The 20,733-nt window shown below is 39.7% G+C and overlaps 1 protein-coding gene across 5 annotated transcripts in view; it reads right to left on the bottom strand.

Moving 5' to 3' along the window:
* TCF4 (transcription factor 4) overlaps positions 1-20,733 on the bottom strand; it is a 333,046-nt gene that overhangs the window by 217,296 nt on the left and 95,017 nt on the right. For all 5 annotated transcript variants that reach the window (XM_090285469.1, XM_090285468.1, XM_090285471.1 and 2 more), the window contains exons 4-5: positions 3,458-3,519; positions 571-667 (exon numbers count right to left, since the gene is read on the bottom strand). In XM_090285469.1, the coding sequence (XP_090141595.1) occupies positions 571-667; positions 3,458-3,519 (159 nt within the window). The remainder of the gene's footprint in view (positions 1-570; positions 668-3,457; positions 3,520-20,733) is intronic.

Raw genomic sequence — 20,733 nt, 5'->3', positions numbered from 1 at the left:
CAGCACAGTAGGAAGATGACGACCTAGACCACTAGCACTGAAGTTCACCCCCTGATAAATGCACAACCGAATTTTACAGTCCAACGTGAAAGCACTACTCTGACTTAAGCACAGTAAACTTATCAAGCACGCTATACCTATTATTAAAGGGGTTTTCATAACCCCTGTTTATAAAAATTCACAGCTAATACTGGCTGTATCTCATTGCCAGCTGGCAAGTCCAATGATATTTTTATTCTAAATATTCACCACTTTTTATTTCATCAACCTTTACTTGGAAAACTATAGACGCAACATTGAAATTGTGATAAATGCTTTACGTCTAAAGAAGACAAAATTTCCACATAGATTCAATGAAATTCTGTAATTCCACATGGTCTTGAAAGTTAATTCTTTATGCTGTATTATCAAGCACAGACTATCAATATTTTCCTTCAATTTAAAATTACAATAGAGAACTAAAACTCCAAGTTCCTAAAAACATTACATGTGTCTAGGCTTGTGTTTTCTCTTCCACGGTAAAACATATGCATTCAAAAAAAAATCATATTAATTTAAAATTCGTCTTACTTTGTATTCTGGAATTGACAAAAGGTGGAGAGAGATTGTCATGTGACCCAAGGTCCCTGCTGGTCATGTGGTCATAGGGAGTCCCATCTCCATAGTTCTGTAAATAACACAACAGCATAAGTTTCAATTTTACATGAAAAAAAAATATCAGCACATAAATATGTTCCCACTATTGAGACCTCTCTGATAAAAAACACTCAAGTCCACCATTCTGACCCAGGAGCCTCATCTTCATGGGAACAGTAAATAAGAAAGGGCTCTAGAGTTTGCAAAGCTCAAATTTTCCTCATACTTGCTGTGACATCTAGGGAATAACAATATAGAACCAATTTGCAAGAAGTTCTTGACGTGATTAAATGAAATAATGCATGTAAAATACCTGTAAATATTAAAAGTTATTATTTTGATAAGCCCACATTATTTTTTTTTTAATTAGCCATAGCCTGTAATGACTATCTTTTGGAAGAGCAAGGCAGAGCCTTTGAAAAAGCAACATTTGGTTTTTATGACATTGAAATTTCAATGTTCTGTTATAGTTGTTATTGTGGTTCTAACAGAATTGGATAATTCTATAAGTAATTAGCACAGAGAATATTAAAATTATTATTATTATAAAAAATAGTACTATGAATGAATATCATAACTTTAGCATAAATTAGTACTTCTGGATTTGGACAAAATGTAACACCAAAAAATGGTTTTAAAGCAGACATTAATTTTGTCATTATTATGATGAACTCATTGTTTTAATGGTAATTTAAAATTAAAATAACATTTTTAAACTGCTTGGTCGCTTACTTTTCATGGAGTAATCAATACCATAGAGGAAATAAAATCATGTATATTATATAGTTCAAATTTCAATCTGCTAAGGTGCATTAAGTAACTGAAAAGGAAAAAAATTTAAAAAGTCATTCTGCTCAGCTGGTTGCACTGCTTATAAAGACTAAGTCAAATTTACTCAGAGGTGTCAGTTGGCACGTGAACCAAAGGGCAGAATCTGCCCACATAAAGAAGATGAATGCTGTATGAAAAGTGAAAATGCACAGCAGCTCACTAGAGAGTAACTGGAACCCTTAAAGATCCAAATCAACCTGTTTCCGATTGTCTTGCCTCATTTATAAAAATGAAGCTGAATGATGCTGTAATCTAATGCCATCGATATGTTAGTGTATAGAAAGACATCACGTAACTAGCATGGGTTTTACACTCACTCATCCTATACCAAGAACTGCATAATACTAATTATTAAGTGACCCCATTCTAAAGACTATTCTAAACGCTTAATATACATTATCTAACTTAAATCGCAGCAGAGTACTGCAAGGTAGCCAATAATATCACCATTTTAAAATGGGAGAAGAGAGACTTAGGTTATATGGGTACAAGTCAGCCACAGCAATCGGTCTCATGCAAACTCCCTGGATTGAGAAAATATAAATTACAAGATATTGATTCAAATTATTCATTAATATATTCCCTGAAAAACAAGTGGCAGAACAGTTAATAAACACTAAATAAAAGTCAGGGTGATCCTAAATTGGCTTTGTCCTCAGAAATATAATTAAAAGTACTACGTGTGCTAAAATATAGGAAATCCTAAGAAATTAAGTCTGAATGAACTAAACAATAGAGGGGAGCACCGTCATCCCATGCGCTTGCTGTCAAGGGAAATGGATTTATTTCTGCAAGTGCAGACTGTAACATGAGGAGGAGGAGAGATTTCCTCAACCCATCCACATCATGCATTAGAATGTCAAACTCGACAGCTGGTACCAGGGCTCAGCAAAGTTACTGTTCAGCTTAGGGATCCTGCTGTACCCCGAAGACTAGAGCGAGAACCTCAAGGCCAAAGGAGAGGTAGAAACGCGTCACTGTGGCTTGCCGAAACATCCTCATTCTGACAGCTTGATCACCTACCTTCCTTGCCGCGTGTGATGAAACAGACCTCTCTCCCCCACCCAATGTTACCCTCCCCACCGAATGCTTCATCTATACAGCTGCTTGGGGGAGGTGCAGATGTTTGTTCAGCTACGTGCTCTAAGTCTATTTTTAATTTGGGGCATTATATGTGTATTATAAAAGCTGACATGGGTTTTGGAGAGCCTAGAAATGATTCAGCTGAAGACAGATTATATATCAAATCATACCTATTTAAGTGGGAAGGAACATAAGAGACCCTTTGGTTGTACTTCTTCATTTCATAAATTATGAAAATGAAGATCAAAGAGGTGAAATGACATGCCCAAAGTCATGTACACACAAAAACACATATTGCCTTTCTCACCCCATTCCATGTTCTTCCCATTACATCCAAACAAAGAAGAGAATCATGGAGGAAGGCCATGAAGAAGAGGAGCAAAAATATGAGACCAAATAAATGAATGAACCCCACTGTGACCAAAGGCGCTACTGGTGACACAATAACATGTTCATAAAGGGAAATCCACACAGATTTATTATGTAGCTTACACTGATAGGCTAGACCTTCATACTATATCTTCCGAATTATTCAGTAGTCTATTTGCACCAATATATTACAGGAATAGTAAGATTTTTTCCAAAGTTGTGCCATCTACAGGGAAAAAAAAAAAAAAAAGAAACTTCCTATAATACTAGATCAATAACTGGCAAAGTAAGGCCAAATATTTAATGAAGGATTTTTCTTCTGGTTAGCAGAAGTAGAACAGGTGTCAAATTCAATAACAGCATCCCATAAGAGAATGAAAAAAATATCCAAACACAAGCTGATCTTCATTAAACTTAGTGCGCACATATATATATATATATGTGCACTTGTGTGTGTGCTTGACAGAAACTCACCTTCAGTTTGTCAATTTACATATGTGGGATGTCTGGATGTGGGAAAAAGCTTAGATATACTTACCCTGGACGGGCTTGGGTGGCCTCCATTCCCCCAGGACCCTGAGCTACTTCTGTCTTCTACATCTAGGGACAAGAGAAAAGTTCTTCAGGCTTTCTTGCAGTAATTCTTTCTTTTTGTATATGCACTTTTAAATTAATGTTTCAAATTAATCTCCTGTTGCCTTTAATTAAGAATCAGGCACAGGGCTACCACGAGGATAGTGGCTTCTGACCCATCTACTTAAATTAACTCATTTAAATTCACAGCAAAAATGAACTAGACCCTCAGGAGCCAGAGGTATGAACATCAAAATTACTTCCATCTTTCACAGTGTTTCATAGCCTCAACTTTTATAGACATGAAACAGCACTTTACGTTTAATTTAAATCTTTTGGACAAAATAAGTATAAAAATACACTAACACAACCTTAATAAAAAATAAAGTTAAATTCAGGTAACTATTCATACTAACATCAGCAGGATCCATGCCATAATGCTCTTGAATATTCTTTGTTTTCTAGCCAAGGCTTGTCACACCAGAAAACAGACATGCAACAAAATATACGACACAGAAAAGAATTCGGTCATCTATTTCTAACAGTACACTACATGGAAATTAGAAGTCTGATTTTTTAAGTTAAGGAAACACTTCTCAGTCTTTAAAAAACATTTTTTTTAAATATACTTGGGCCACTTGGCCTATGATCCTTTGAAATGTGGAAATTAAAGTCATCGAAGTTTCATTTTGATAAATGATGATGAAGAGACCCACAGGAGCTATGGGAAAGCTGGAATTCTTCTAAAATCGGCAGCAGCAAAGTTCTGATGCTGATCAGATTGCTAAATGCTCAGTCAGCGCTTCACCTGGCAAATACTCGGGATGGGGAGTATAACATCTACGTTATCCTATCAATTGCTTGAAGCATAAAAGTGTTTTAAAATTTTAAAGATCAGTCACTCTATATTTAGAACTGGCTTTGAGATTTTTGATGAAAGGCCCTTTGTAAGTATAAAAAGTTTCACTGTTCTATTATTTTGATCACGGTTGATAACAGATGGCCATCACAAACTTCCTCTGACAGAATTGAAGGAGGAGGTGTGAAACTTTGGTTCAGCAGACATAATCCCATTTATTGTGTTTCCTAACATTTCAGTGATACTGTTTATTCTCTTAATGCACTACTGTCATTCCTTTTATTACTGCTATTTTGTTATAAGCAGAAGTAATCGTAGTATAATTAATTGACTTATTTTTTTGGATACAGTGGAGTACACAGCATTTTAGAGTATCTTCAGAGATGGAAAAACAACTATTGGGACTAAATTTGAATTCTTCCTTTTTTAAACAAATTACTTTAGTTTTGGGTGTTTTTTTTTTTTTTTTTTTTCCTTTCGAAGATAATGCAACTGCAAACAGATGTCCTCTGTGGACAGCTAAAATCAGGGACTGTGAGTCTTAAGGAATGTCAAGAAAGCTCTGGGGAGTACGTTCAATCTGGAGAGAAGAGGCAGTACTTTCCCCAAACCTGCTGTCTAACGACCCAACCTGGCCTTCACTGTGTATGCGGAACAAAGTACACCAAGAAGGGACTTAGAACTCTCTGCATTCTCACATGAAGAAGTTTTGTAGCCTACAAGGTCTTCTTCATCTTTAAGCAAAAATCATGTCTTTCCAGCAAAAACAAACAAAAACTGGGTAAGTGACAAAATCTCTCAAACACTGCGTCTTTTCACAAGTTCTAGCACACCTTTAATTCCTTTTAACCTGGAACAGCCAGCTTGGGTTAACGTGAGAAATTTCTGCTCTTAAATTTGGCCCAAAAATAATGAAGGAGAAGAGCTGAATCCCCATCTCTACCACAACATGTCATATTGTTTGGACAAATTTTATCTTTTTCAATTTTCAAAAAGTAGGCAGAAACAAGGAGGAAATAAGACTATAGTAATGCCAGGCCAGTGGTTTTCCACCAGAGGCAGTTTGGGCCCTCGGAGGACATTTGGCAATATCTGGGGACATTTTGAATTGTCACAACTTGGGGGTGGGGAGAAGAGATGTACTGGCTTCCTACACACACAGAGAACAGTCTCCCATAACAAAAAAAATGTTCTGGCACCAAATGTCAACTGTGCCTGGATTGAGACGCCCTGTGCTGGAGACAGTATCATATTCAAGAGCAAAAAGAAAGAACTGAGTGGAGAACAGATATACTAGAATTTTACTTATAATTTAGTACAAACTCTCACTAAATACAGTGACATGCATTTTTGACCCAGACTTGAGGTAGAGTGTTTCAAGAGACCTTCATATACGTGTTCTGTCCACAAAATAAAGGAAAAATGATGGTCAACCATGCAGCCTGCTAATTAGTAGGCAGATAAAACACATCTTGAGTATTCCCAACTGGGCAATTTCAAAAGCGAGCAATCCACTAATTAACAATGCTGGAAGTTTATTTTTTTCAAAACAGGTTAAATACTGGCTAGGTTCCTTCACAAATAGATGCTCGACCAATCAAATCTAACTGCTCTTTTGACTTCCTTTCCCATTTCTACCTTTCTGATTTCCTGACTCATGCCAGGCACCTTCCGTCCTTTTACTGCTCTCTTTTTAACAGGCTTCTCCATCTCTTGGCCTCTTGCTGGATCTAGAAGATAAGGATAAATCTCTAGCTCTCCAAAACCTAATAGAACAATCATATGATTTCTGATTATATGTTATCTTTGAAAATATATCTGCATAGCTGGCGCTCACTCATCCATAGCAAGACAACACAAGACTAGAGCACGGATACTTGTAACTCACAGTGAACATAAACATGGCACTTTTATGGTTTGTGTTCCTCTCTTCCCTCCCACTGCGTTTCACCAGACCTGCCAGTAAATTCGCATGCATTTTCTCAACAACTATTCCAGAAAGTCTCAAAGTGCATCTATGGACCACCCTACACCTGAATCATGTGATATGTTCATCAAACATGTGATATGTGCATCAAATCATGGGATATGCACATCTTAGGGTCCGTGGCAGACCCAGTGAGTCTAGATCTCTGGGTACAGGGCCAGGGAGGGAATAAAAACTGTTTTTAACAAGGTCCCCAAGTAATTTTCATGTACACAGGAGTTCGAGATTCACCATCTTACTCTATTGCAACACAAGAGAGATGCGTGCCGGGTACCAACAGTTGCACATGTCGCCCCTTTTCTTTAAACCCCTGCTGAGGCTGCTGCATTCAGCGGCATTCAATACACATTCCCAGCACATCTGCATCCCAGAACCACATTTTATGTAAACCCTGCACATGGCCTTCACTTGGCCATTCCTTGTGTATCTGAACAATGCACACACACTTTCACACCCTGATGTTTTTGTACTTCTATTCCCTTTGCCCCTAAACTGTTCTTCATCCCTCAAAAAATAAGAGTAGCTAACATTTAGTGAGCTCAGATATGTTTCAGACACTGTGCTAAGCACTTCGATGCATTAATAGTATGCCCATTTTATATATGAGAACACGGAGGCGTACATGGGACAAATGACTTCCCCAAGGTGACAATAAATGGCAGAGCTTGCCAACATCAGTGCTGTCCACACTGAAAGACAGTGAGTGCTTTTCTCCACCACAAAAAATACCTCCTTGGTACGAACTTCAGGTCTCTCCATGACCAGCTCAGATAAGTGTTCTCTATAATCACCTCTCCCCAGGCAGAGCAAATGTACTTATTTGGCAGCTTATGTTCATTCTTGTGTCCACAAAAGATTACAGAATTATATACAACACCAATTATATAAAAGTAAATATTTGAAGAAATCAAGATACTGGAAAATAAAAGCAGAAGAACAATAAAGCCAGAGGTGTGATGAGCTAAGCAAAATGTACAAACCAGAGAGGGGGGTCAAAATCCTAGAAGCTATTGAGTAGGCAAAGGAAAGAGGAAAACAAGATTCACAATGAGCATCGATAAAAACACACACATCGTTCAGGAAATCCATGAAGGTCACAGGTGAAAACTGCCTGGGACAGAAGCCATCTGCATATGTAGTTCTCACCCTCCCTTGCTCTGTTGCCACCTCGATCCAAGATGAGAATAAATAACAGGAACACAGTACCCTGGGCAGCAGGAGGGAAAGGAAAAAAGCAAGTGGATGATAGAAATTCTTCTTCCACCAGATTGAGAAATGGACTTGATTGTTCAAGATTTGTCAAATTTATTTGACCCTAAACCCGGAGAGACACAGGAACTTTCATGGGACTGACAGTCACTTTCAGAGGCAACCTGACAATTCACAGGTTTCCCTGAGTCCCTCTGACAAGTCTGACCCTCAGCGAGGTTACGAAAGAACGAGGACCAAACACTCCGTTTAGAGAAAAGATACAGACATAATTTTTTATTTCTATGATTTCCCATCTATATGCATTAAAATTATGGTGTGACTCCTCAAATGTCCATGAGATCAGAACTATCAGGCCAGACAAATATGAGAAGGCACGGCCCTGGGCACTGAGCTGGAAGGCTGGATTTCAGTACCAACTTTGCATTAACCAGCTCTGGGGTCTGAGCCAGCCTCCGGCCGCGCTCGACCCGTTTTTTGTCAACTGTAATGTAAGTGGATTTGATTTCCATTCTCGGAAACAGTGCCGGCTAGTATACTTGGATAACTCTCCCGCAGAAGAAAACTAAAAATGATGGGGAAAAAAAATTAATCTTCTTTAAAATACCAATCAGCTGACTAGAGAGTAGGGTATTATGAGGCCCAAATCAAAGTGAATGCTGGAACCCAGGGAAGAAGCAAATACACTCTGCCCTGAGGACAGCTGCCAACCTCACAAATGTAATGGCCTCCCGGGTCTAAGAGAACTGAAGTGAAAACCTAGGACCCACCCAAAGTAGGCATCTAACAGGAGATAAGGGGATAAGGATTTCCAACCTCAGGGAATTCTTAGTAAAGTAAATGAGGTCATTAATACTTGCTAAACACTTAGGGAAGTACCTGGCCCATAGTAAACACTGAGTAACCACTATCTGCCATGAGAGTCTAATTTACTAATACTACCCAAAATCTAAGAAAATTAAACCCCATAAATATGTAAAATCGTGATCTAGTCAAGGAAATCTCACTTTTTTATGAGCACTTAGTTCTGCTCAACAGGTTAGAGACTCTCAAATATTCTCCTGAATGTTAGACGTAAGGCTCAGAGTAAACAAATCTGGCCTTCCCTGTAAACCTCTATAACATAATCACAGTGGGAATTCAGTGACCGTTAGATTTGTTTCGTGGCTTAATTTACCTTCAGCATATCTTCTTTACCTCTCACAATTCTAACATATTTCTGCGTGCTGTATAAATAATATGCTGTCAAAAGTTATGTATGCTGACCAACAGCCCACGCTAAGAACACAGACTAAATATTATGAAGGTTTAAACTTGATTTAAAATAAACAAGCATGAGAGTCACCTAACTGTTGAATTGGGGTCATTAGAGTTGGTTCTTTCCATCCTTCGCACCCAGATCATGCCAAACACCCAAGGCCCTAGAGGTTCACGAAGTCGGAACACCACCACAGTGGTTTTTTGTACTGCTCTAGGAGCCCACAGATTCCTACCTTTGTGGAACTATATTGATTTCCCAATGAAAGCTTCTGCACACTCAGAATGCATTGGGGGATTGAGGCTAAGTTTTTCCTGGAAAGATAAGCCCTCGGAAACATGTTGAAGGCTACAGTGTCTTAAATTCTTTGCTCCGAAACAACAGACACGATGAAATATCCTCCACATCATCATGGAGACTCACAGACTGCGTACATCTGTGGCTCCTACTAATTTCCTAGTCCAGGAAGAACCCTTGGCTGAGCCCTCCACACAAACTGAGATGGCATATGCTCTCCGTCAGTGCCAGATGAATTTAGAGTTCAAAATATTTCATCAGCAAAGAGCGTGTTAAGGATGTGCACATTTTCATTAGCAGCCAGTATAATAAGAGCTTTAAGTAGAGAAATCTGAAGTTAAATTTCAGTACAAGGGCAGAGGAAAGAAGAGCTGACGAGCTAATGTCCACACTATCACAATCACTTCTTTCTGTTTCTGTAACAGATAAGATACACTTCAGAATGAGCGATCTAAGCAGTGAGTGACAAGAAACTTCCAGCCCTTCCCCAATGGGCTGAGCAAAAGATGAGGGTTGTACTGATGAGTCCTACACCGAAGATCCCTCAAATATCGAGGACAGAGACCTGGGCTTTCCATTTTCACCACCACTGTCAACAATGGCATTCTCAGCACAGGTGAATTTCCTTATAAAATATATCTGAAAACTGAAAGGTCAAGTACAAGATGGTTGTATAGTTTATATGTAAGGATGTAAACTGTATGAAAAGGGTAAATGTGGATATACTGGGGAGAAAAGTACAGTGTGAAAATTTGTCCAGAGAGGAATGATTGTAGTATTTTAGCCTTTACTAACCTCCAACTTATGCTTCTATTAATGTGTCCTTTAGAATACTGTTTAAAACAGTATTTTCCTTAAGTTAAAAAAAAACTAGTTCTCAAAAATGTACACTAAACAATCTCAGATATTCAAAATATAAAGTTAATTGCTTTTTTCGGTGCTATAAAACAGTAAAAGCATTTTCGTTTAATATGAAATTCAGAAACTAAATAAAATGCATTAATTATTGTTATAAATATGCCAGAAGTGCTCCTTATTCTGAAACTCAAAAATCTTCTTGAAGCTCAAGATGAGTAAAGAACTATACTATAAAACTGAGATAAAAGTAACCTTGAAATCTTTCTATCAATCCACATCATTTGGAAGTATCAACAGCACTCTAACTTGAATAAAATTCTAACATGAGGTAGGGAGACATGGGTGTTATCTGGCACCCCTCCATTTCAAATGTGTGAAACTAACCAGTTAGGTTCCTCCAATTAAAGGGAAGTCAGTCCTTTAAGGATCTCATCTTTCTACACAGGAGCCCAGAAAGGAGAGCCATGAAGAGCGAGGGCAAGAGTACAACAGTGTGAGGTGGACATGTTTCCTTTGACCTTCTAAAATGCAACCATTCCAAAAGTACTACATAGTAATGTTCAGGGAGTGAGGGGAGCTATTTCTAAATCAGTTGAGACTACCAATTGAAAGTAAGCTGCCATATATGAAGACTTTAAAATATACCATTTAACCCCCAAATTACATAGATAAACTTCAAAGTATCTAAACTGAAAGTGAATCGAATTTTGGGAAACTTTTAATTAGGTGCTTGGTACCTCTTAAATATGTATTTACCAACAGGCAGCACAAAAATGTGAGAAATACAAGGTAGATACTTTAGAAAATAAAACATTAAACAACAAAGAAATAAATTTTAAAATATGCTTCATTTTCTAATAGAATGGAATATATAACTGATAACTTATACCTGCAATTACGCACGTATCTTCAAATCATACATTTAATTTTATGGCGCAAATTCCATAAAACTATGATTACTTAAGGTATACAAATTGATACTTAAAATCCCTATTTGATAAATAATTTATTACAACTTTTCCAATAGAGAGGAAAAAGGAGCCAAGACGAAACATATAACAGTTCTATCTTTTCTATCCCCCCCCCTCCCCACACACACACATCTCTGTTCTCCCTAGGGTACCATTTGTGAGGCTCTGGGAAAGGGCTGCTAGCTTAATTGAAATATTTGTGGGCTGTAATTGCTCTGCATAACCACAATGGTCCACTTCTCCCAAATGGCACCCATCCCTCTTGCTTTCGTCTTTATCTTCTCTTTCCTTTTGTACTTTAACTGAAGTCTACTTCTAGTCTCGTCTCATCTCACCCCTTATTCCAGATGTTTGACTAATACTGGTGAAGCCAAAGAGTTTTAAATATTCAGGAATCTTGCCTAAAACCCAGTGTTCTAGCACAGTCCCTTTTGCTTACAATAGTCACTCCCATAAACTGCTCTTCACTTTCTTCCCTCAACATCCCAGTCTTCCACCTGTGTTCAACATTGCAGCCTCTGCCCTGGCAATGACAAGCAATCAATCTTGCATGTTATCTTCAGGGGTCATGTCTTAGTTTTAGGCCAATTTTCTTTGTATTTGGGCTCAAATGTGCAAACCACACAATATTACTCTGCAAAACATCAATGAGAAGGCTTAATTAAGTAACACTGACAGATAAATCCATTTCTTTTGCAGTAATCAAATCAAAGCAGGTTGACATAACACAGGAACTTAATATAATTATTCCCTTGTAATTGGAAAAAGGCCCTTTACTTCTCATTAAAGCAATCTTCTGGGTATTGGCATAATAAGAAGGCTCAGAGCCTTAATACTGCCCTATAAAAGTCTCAAGATACAGGCCCCTTAAGCAAACAAGCCAGATTATCTAATTCCTTGATCACAGCAGAACATGTAGTCCCTACTGTTTTAAACTACTAATTCTTTATCTCTGCTGCAATTAAAAAGAGGTAAATCAGTATCAAACACATAAAATGAAAATCTGTAAAAATTCATAAACTGTTTACAGTTTTATAGAACCATCTCCACATGTATTTGAAGAGAAGCAGTCCACTAAAAATGAATTTGAAATAATATACAAACATGAAATTGTAATTGCTTGGGTCGGGAGGTGGGGGGGAACCTCATTTTTACTTAATAGGCTCAAAAGAATGTAGGTGCCTCAATATACATCCCGATAACCATACAACAGAAGTTTGATGATCGGAATTGTGAAAGAATAGAACTTGAAGAAGACACTGAATTTCTGTGGTTTTGAAGAACAGTAAGCCACCTGGTCAGCTGCAGACTACTCTGACCAGGCTGAAACCCAAAGAATGCAACAACAGTACAAGTCCATTCCCCCACATTCTGCAAAGTCAATTTTCATCCTTTCGCTCCAAGTTTGAGGAATTTTCTGCTACTTATCTAGCAGCACCTGATCAATCTCAAAATAATTCTAGCAACTCTTTCTGAAAAGAAACCTATAATCTAGGGTTGTGATTCCCACACGTGGCTGACTATCACAATATCCCAGGAACCTCAAAGGAAAAGGAAAAACAAAAAAACCCAACCACAGATATCCTCGTCCCACCTGGAAAGTAATCAAGAAAAGATCAAAGATTAAAGTCCAGGAACAATATATTCTTAAATTTTTCCTATGTTGCTCTAACTTTTTATTTTCAAAAGTTTTTTAATTTCAATGCCGTTAAAACTACGTGATTTTCCATGTGTGAACCACTGCGAGGAGGCTTCATCAGTCACATCCTTTTTTCCCTCAGTACTTCTGTGTCTATCTCCTGAGAACAAAAACAGCATAGTTACCAAAATCGAGTGATCTACCTTTGATATAACGCTTTTATCTAATGCATACTCCATGACTGATAACTGATCTCAAGCATAATAAACACATTTAACCAAGTACAAAAAATAAAAAGACATCCAGATTACTCACTACAATTAATAAGCACATCTCTCTCACTCTCTCTCATGCTTTTAAATTGGTAACAGTCCCTCGGTCTTCCTTTTCCTTTTGTGATGTTGGCATTTTTGAAGACTACAGGCCAGTTATCTCATAGGATTGCTTCTCAGTTTGGCTCTGTCCGATGCGTCCTCGTGACTACGGTCAGGTGGACATAATGCTACATCGGTGGCCTCGTGTCTCTCCCAGGATATCACATACAGAGCCACAGGATGGCACGGCAGTCTGCCCCTTAGTTTGTTCTGCTAATTTCATCACCTGGTCAAGGTACTGTGGAATTCTCCACTGCATAACTACAACTTTTCCCTGTGCAACTAATCAGAAATCTATGGGAGACACTCTAAGACCATGGCAACTAATTTTTAATTATGTTCTTATTGAAAAAAAATTAAAACACGGAAGTGCATAAAGTAAAAAGTAAAAATTCCCTCAACATCCACCTCCTCTACCTTCGCATCAGTGATAACCCTTCCCAATATCCCAGTCAGTCTCACAGACCCACCCCCAACCTACCCTCCCCAGAAATGCAGAGCAGGGAGTGCAAAACAGGGCTGAAATTTCTGTCCTATCTGAATCAGTAAGAAATATTCCTCAGTTATTTATTTATGCACTGGTGACATCTCAACGGATAAAATCACTACTGATAGCAGTGTGACCTCGGTGGGGGTGAGGAGGACAGCAACTAGAATAGATGAAGACACATTATGCTATTAACTTGGAAGGAATCTAGCCAAGATAAAGACAACCTGCGAGGGAATCAATGCAACGCGTAAGGCCAAGTTAAAGAATCCACCCTGGAGTCAGCGCTGCCCGGAGTGGCTGTCCCTTGCCTCTTCGCGCCACATCCTAGAAACCTCCGTGTACAAAGGCGACCCGCCCCAGCAGCAGCGCCTCCCAAGCCAAATCAAGGGGCTCCAGAAGGACACTCATGACAGACAAAAAACCTACCGTGGTTTCTGTAAGCTGGCAAAAAAACGTGGGAGACATCTAAAAGTTTTTAATAGTGGTAGGTAAACTGACACCTTAACAAGAATGTATTCCCACATTAGAGTTCAGGCCTGCAAATAATGTAGCCACAGTCAAAGAGTGAGGAGAAAAGCTTGCACATAGAAAGGTGTGTGAGTAAAACGTGGTCGTTTGTTAGAACAGATGCACGTTGACACACCACCGAGTTAGTCAATGCACTGTCGTCGCTACAAGGTGGAAATGGTCCCTTTTTCACCCTTGGGTGAAGCCCATGTTGTTTTATAAACGGAACAGCGCTGGTAAATTTCAACTCAGACCTAGAAAAATTTCCCTACGATTCCATTTCAGCCCAATGCCTGGCAGACACTGGCAAAGGGTTTTCCCAGGGGTGGGGCGTGTGTGTGTGTGTGTGTGTGTGTGTGTGTGTGTGTGTGAGAGAGAGAGAGAGAGAGAGAGAGAGAGAGAGAGAACTCTGGTAACCTAAAAAGTTCTACCTTTTATCTCACAATAATGTAACCACCATTTTTCCAAAGCACAAAAACACAAGTCAAAAGAAAAAGAAATGGGTACTTACCTGATATAAATGAGGCCATCCCACTCCCCTCTTTAATTCTCCCAGGTAACAGAACACTGGCTTAAGTTCATTAGGATACTTGCAAAAATAGGAAACTTGGGTAGTATTGTAATGACTGAGGTTTTCTATCCAACAACACGCATTTTTCAATCTCATGGGCAGGGAAAGCTTGCTACTCCCCCCTCTGAGCAGCCCTGCGCCCTACGCAACAGCGCCTCACCCACAAGCCCCAAGTCCGGCATTGGTCTGCAAGACACCTGGGCGGTGAGAGCGGGTCTGTTCTCTAATGACAAAAATGGACCGCAGCGTTCCCCTAGCCAGGCTGCGACTCTCACTTTCACTTTCAAGGGTTTTAAAACACTCTCGTAACTAAAATAGTCAAAATACATAGGCATTAATTCCCCAGTCCAGCATATGGGGGTAGAAATCGAAACACATTTGAATCAACTGGTATTTTCCTAAGCTTCAATTAATCAAATTCATGGGAATAAGCATTTTGTTCTTTTAGTAATTCTGCAACTTGGACGCAGACTGCCTTTTGCGCATCTGATAATCGATGGATTACTGGTCAGAAAGATGAGCTGCTCTGACGTCCTGGTCTTACAAATTCACTATGTGGAATGGTAAAAGCCTGTAAGTCTTTCCCGGGAACGGGAGAAATGTCTGTAGTTTGAAAGGAGGTAGACACAAAGACCTGAAGAATGACAATAACCAGGCATCTTGAGAGAAAACAAGAAGCAGGGAAGGGATTCGGAGAAGCCAGAGCTGTCATTAGAGAATAATGATTTATCTGATGAGATTAGCAGAAAGTTTGATTAGAAAAGATGCCTTCTGAACACAGCAAAGACTGCAGTGCTACTTTAAGACGTTGTAGGAAAAGAGGGTGCCTGCCAAATGTGGTCCGTACCAGCACAGGCTAGCCATGAGTGACAGTGGGAAAATAGCCACTAAGCCAGATTTTATTTGATTTGTGCTGATGATTTTTATTAGAATACATGGATCATTGCTTCAACCTTTCCATGTAAAACCAAATCAAATTCAAAAACTCACACATCAGTCACCTAACCTTATGTCATTCCGTCTGCTTTACTAAAGTTGAGCCACATTTCAGCTGATTTGTCCTCGATAAATCGTTCAGCTACTCAAAACTGTTGGGCCAAATTCTGGGAAGCAAGTAGTACACAAAAGGAACTGCTAAATCTGCAGTTACAAATAAGAAAGCCAAAGAAAAGAAATGCTGCAAGCCTCATAAATACAGAATGGAATCAAAGCCACAGAGAGCCAATGCAAAAGAGGATGAAAAACATCCTCCTTATAGCATCGAACGGATCGCACCTTCTCAGAGGCCCGCCTGCCCTCGGCTTCTTTTCTTCTTTCCCACTTAAATTCAGGCTCTGTGCAGGGCTCTGCAGAGCAGTCACTGCAGAGCAGTCATTCCGAGAAGTCCACAATCATAGGGCAAAGGAAATCTAATCAGTTTTACAAATTAAAAATAATAATCAGTCCTACCAATTATAACCTTTATGGTAAAAATTTTTAATATTAAGTAATACATTTGTGTAAAGCTCCTATACTATTTATAAAAACTACTTAATTAAAAGAACTGAAAGGTAATTACATGAAACATGGCAACGGGTTTTCAAAGAAGTACCTGTACCCTACTTCCTTTACCTTATCCTTTTTGTCTTCGCATGTTTCTTTCTTCTCAAGCAACATTGCAGATCAATTACTATCTAGACACCCATTTCTAGTTAAAAAATCAGTTCCATCTTCATGAGTTCCTTCACTCTCCCCCAAACGACTACTGAAATGCATGTTGTTATCTTCTCTTCAGAGAAGGTAAACAACTTTCCCAGTCAAAGGCCATCAGCACTCTCCAAATCCGATGACCTCCAGAGGCCTAGCGTGCACACTGACTTAGTTGAAAACCCAGTGCCTCTGAAAACGAGTGGTCACCAGACTCTCAGGTCTCTGGTGTAACCCCCTGTGGCTAAAACGAGACTGTTTTTCCCAGTTCCCAGTTCTCTCCACACCTGCAACCCTGACTACATAGGAATCGATGTCTCCCATCCTCCTTTGCAGTAAGGTGGGATCATGCGACTACGATTTGGTCAGCAGAATGTGAGCAGAAGTGATGTCTGCCTTTTCCAGTCCTGGACACTAAAACCTGCCATGTAATCCTCCCTACACTTTCTCTTCCCCCCTCTGTTACAGCCCCGTACAAAGAATCCAGTGAATCCTGGATGTCCTGGGGATGGCCAAGCTGAGACATGAGAAAAAACAGACCTGAAGGACTACAGGGAACAGAGAGCACCTCTCAGGTCTTATGACACCAGAGGGACATAACCCTTGTGGTGTTAAGCTACTAAAGTTTGCTGGTTGTTTGTTCCAGCAATTAGCATACTCTGACTAATACATCCTCCAAAACAGACTTCCGTGAATTCTGGCACTATGATTCTGTCTTCCAAGCAAAGCAAACATAAGCAGTAAGAGCTGGCACTAGTCAGAATTGGGAGGCAGGGGAAACTGGTCTTTGAACTATCCTCCTCTCCTTTTCAGACTTGTTTTCCCCTCTTAGCATTTCCTCCCTCTGAGCACCAAATGTTCTCAGGCTGCTCAGTCTCATCTGTCTCAAGAAAATCAACCCAATGCATTCATTAGCCATTCTTCCTTTCAACCATTCCCTTGCAACCAAGAGTGGAGAGCTGCTGACTACTTGTGTAATTCTGGAGAAATTTCTTAATATCTCCACTCTATGCATCTTCATCTGTAAAATGGGAATGATTATATCCACCCTCCAATACTGTTGTGATGACTAGAGATATTTTAGGAAAAACATCGCCATGGAACCTGAACATAGAGGTATATGTAACTCCTATTTTTATTATAATTACTATTACTATGATAGCATTATATCTGACAAAAATGGAATACAAAAATTAATATAAAATAGGGCTCTTTCTCTCTGAAATGTAAAGCCTAGACTGGAAGCCATAAATAAAGAGCAGCATTTGATTACTAAAGAAGAATAAATGTTACGGAATTTTAGAGAAAGGGGAGTTATACAGGGTAGAATCATCACTTCTGTGACACTGTTGGCAATATAGGGTGTAGAAAGGAGAGAGAGAGCACTGACATACAGGGTAAGGTAAATTCAGGCAGTCGAAATACAAGTCCCCTCATATAGAGAATTTACTACCCCAGATAAATAAAAGTCCAGAGACAAAGCAGGTTTTAGGGCTGATACACCTAGGGGACTCACTATATTAGCAAAGACAACTTTGCTCTCTGTCTACTGTGCCAACTCCGTATCACCTTCATTGAAAGCGGGAATCCATCCATCATGGTCATGGGATTCCTGGAACAACTTCCTTCCTCATTCCTCTGCTTACTTGTAGAGAGTTAAGTTTACAAAAGAGCAACATTCCTCCTGAACTTTGCCTTAATTGAGACCATCATGGAGCCAATTCCTAAATCCAGGGAAAACATGCATGGATTTATGGATTTGCTAGATGTAGATGACATACATACATACATACATGGTGGCAGAAACAAATGACATACATACATACATACATACATAAAACACGATGATAGGAGGATTACCTTGACTGGTTTAGCCCAATCCCAGCTGTCCCCTGGAGATACAGTCACCCCACACAGACCACAAGGATACACACACGAAGAAGATGAGTACATGATGCGTATATGTTACTGAAAGAACCACAACTGGAGATAGAGCCTCAAGCGTCATCGCTGTATTAGTACACGTATAGTGTGCCGTGTATAAGCAAAGAGGGCTTTGGAAACGGACATCAAATCCTATCATGTCCTCCCTCCGTTAAATATTTCAAAGTCTTCCCATTGGTGTCAGGATAAGAGCAAAGTTCTTAATTATGGACCTCCAGGCCACCTGGGTAATGCACCCACATACCCTCGTTTTCTCTCTTCCAGTCACCCTGCTCCCTCACAACGCTCATGCGCACCGCTGGCCCTGCTGCTGTCAAACTGGAACACGTGTTTCCTCTAAAAGCACATGTTGCAACCCTGTCCTACCACTCCACTGCCTCACTTGCCTGTTTCACTCCTACATCAACTCTCAGCTGAGTCATCCCTTTCTAGGGGGAGGTTTTCCTGTCCTCCTGGTCGGCTGTCTTGTCCTTTTCCTTCATTGGACTTGTCACCGATGGAGTTCTGCATTTCTATGATTCCCAGGTGATTTGTCTCTGCCACCCTGAACAGTAAGCTGCATGAAGACAAAACCGTGTCGTGTTCGCTCTCCACCCCATCTGTACCCAGCATGCCCAGCACAGTGCTGGACAGGAAGGAAGCACTCGGCATCATCTCAGTTGAAAGGCTAGGCCATCAACCTTTCAAATGGGTTGTGCACACAGGAAAATATCAAAAATGCCAACGGAATTCCTAAAATCGTGAAACGTTCTGCAGTGCTCTTAAGGCTTTGAGAAGGATAACTTAAGTCAATGAAAATTCATAATGTTTCACTCTAGGTACTATTCACTAGAGAAATTAAACCTAGGGATGCCATAAAGTTGAGCTTAACATATTACACACAACCCTTCTTTCTCTCTAATTTACGCGTAAATAAGTTTGTTCCGCAAATTTGCAAGTATGGATTAAGATTCAGCAGAAGATATACAGATCAGTACTCTGAACACATGGACACTCTTGCCAGCCACATGACGAGGTAAGAGGTAACACAAAATCTCAAGCTCAGTGATTTCTATAGTAAAATGCATTGAAACAGTCAGACTTCGTATATGTTTTATCCCCTGACAGAAATAACCTCTTATACGGTCATTGTAAAGGGAAATGCCTGTCCCTTTATGCCCACTTTGATATGCACCGGAGTGATCTGATACAAATTATATAATCACTGGCCTCGGGACAGAAGAGAAAACAACTGTTACCTCTACAGTCAAAGAGCTTTCTGCGATCTGGTGAGAGCAAGACAGAAGGTGGGCTAGGTGCTCGCTCTGTGCTAGTTCTTTAGCAGTCACGGATCAACAGTTTTTGAAAACTGTCCTGCTGAAATTGTCCCACTGACAAACAAGAATATCATTAATATTTAAAGTTCTGCTTCAAGTATCATAATCAGAACACCACGGTCACAACAATAAACACTCCATAGCAGTTTATGGTTTTCGACATTTCAAAGCAATTTCACGCACACTATTTCATCTTCCCTTACAACTACGTGCATCAGAGAAATGCAGGCCGTGGTTTGGGTCCTCCAGGAAAGGCACTGGAAGAGCTGGGAAGAAAACTCCTAACTTCTACTAACCTTCCCTATGCCTTGAAAGAGAAGTGACATCTTCAAAAATTGAAGCCCCAGATTAGGACAAAGGAAGTTCTCTGTAGAAAGTTATCTTTCATCTTGCATGTCATTCAGAATCCCAGTTTCCTAATTATCAGGACTTTTCCTTTGAGTTAAATATGTCCCGGTGGAAAACTCTACTATTTAAATTAATACTGATTTGGAGAAACATTTTTAGCTCATTTTTATGTAATCTTCCCCCTTCACCTACACAGAAGCATAAAGAATACCTTTAAGTTGAAGGTACATATAAAGAGATGAAAATATGTATTACTTTGTAAGCTATACCTGAAAATTCTCAAAGACAAAAATACATAATCAAGCCACTTAATTAAGCCATCACTGAAGACAAGGGCTGTGGGAAATAATGGACAGTGTAGGCCAACTTTACACAGCAGTGCAAAGTGCTAAAAGTTCACCTTTCTCCTTTTGTGCATGGCGGTAGCATCCAGAATTAAGTTGAGGGGAAGCAGTGGGAACCAGTCCCCATGGGGATGGAAAATCTGTTACAAAATTCACCTTCATCTACTTAAGCCCACAAGTGTCTCCCGTATGTTGTGGTAGAGAAAATAACATAGATTTAGCTGCATTACAATGACATGAACATCACGACTTCTACTTTACTCAAAACATCAGTTTATCAGAATATGGAGTGATACCCTTAGTTCTGTCTACCCAATGCCCAGTCTCTCTTCTTCCTTCATCATAGAATTATCAGGGTTTTTGCTGCTCTTATTTGCTTGTGTGTTTGTTTGCTTTCACCCAGCCCCCGCTCCTCCAAGCGGTCAGGAGAAGGCGACCTCATCTCCAGTTTCAGGTGCAGTTCCAGAGTGCTATTGCCACTCCCACGCCTTGCCGTCCCCTGGTCAGGAACCAGTTTGAAAATGACACTGAGACACACAGGCCTATGTGCCACTGGGTTCCTGGGATAGTCTCCAGGTTCTAG

The sequence above is a fragment of the Furipterus horrens genome, unplaced genomic scaffold (assembly GCF_987537825.1).
Source record: "Furipterus horrens unplaced genomic scaffold, mFurHor1.1.pri manual_scaffold_8, whole genome shotgun sequence".
Lineage (NCBI taxonomy): Eukaryota > Metazoa > Chordata > Mammalia > Chiroptera > Furipteridae > Furipterus > Furipterus horrens.
The sequence above is the reverse complement of the archived record's forward strand: the minus strand, read 5'-3'. Positions and strand labels throughout refer to the sequence as shown.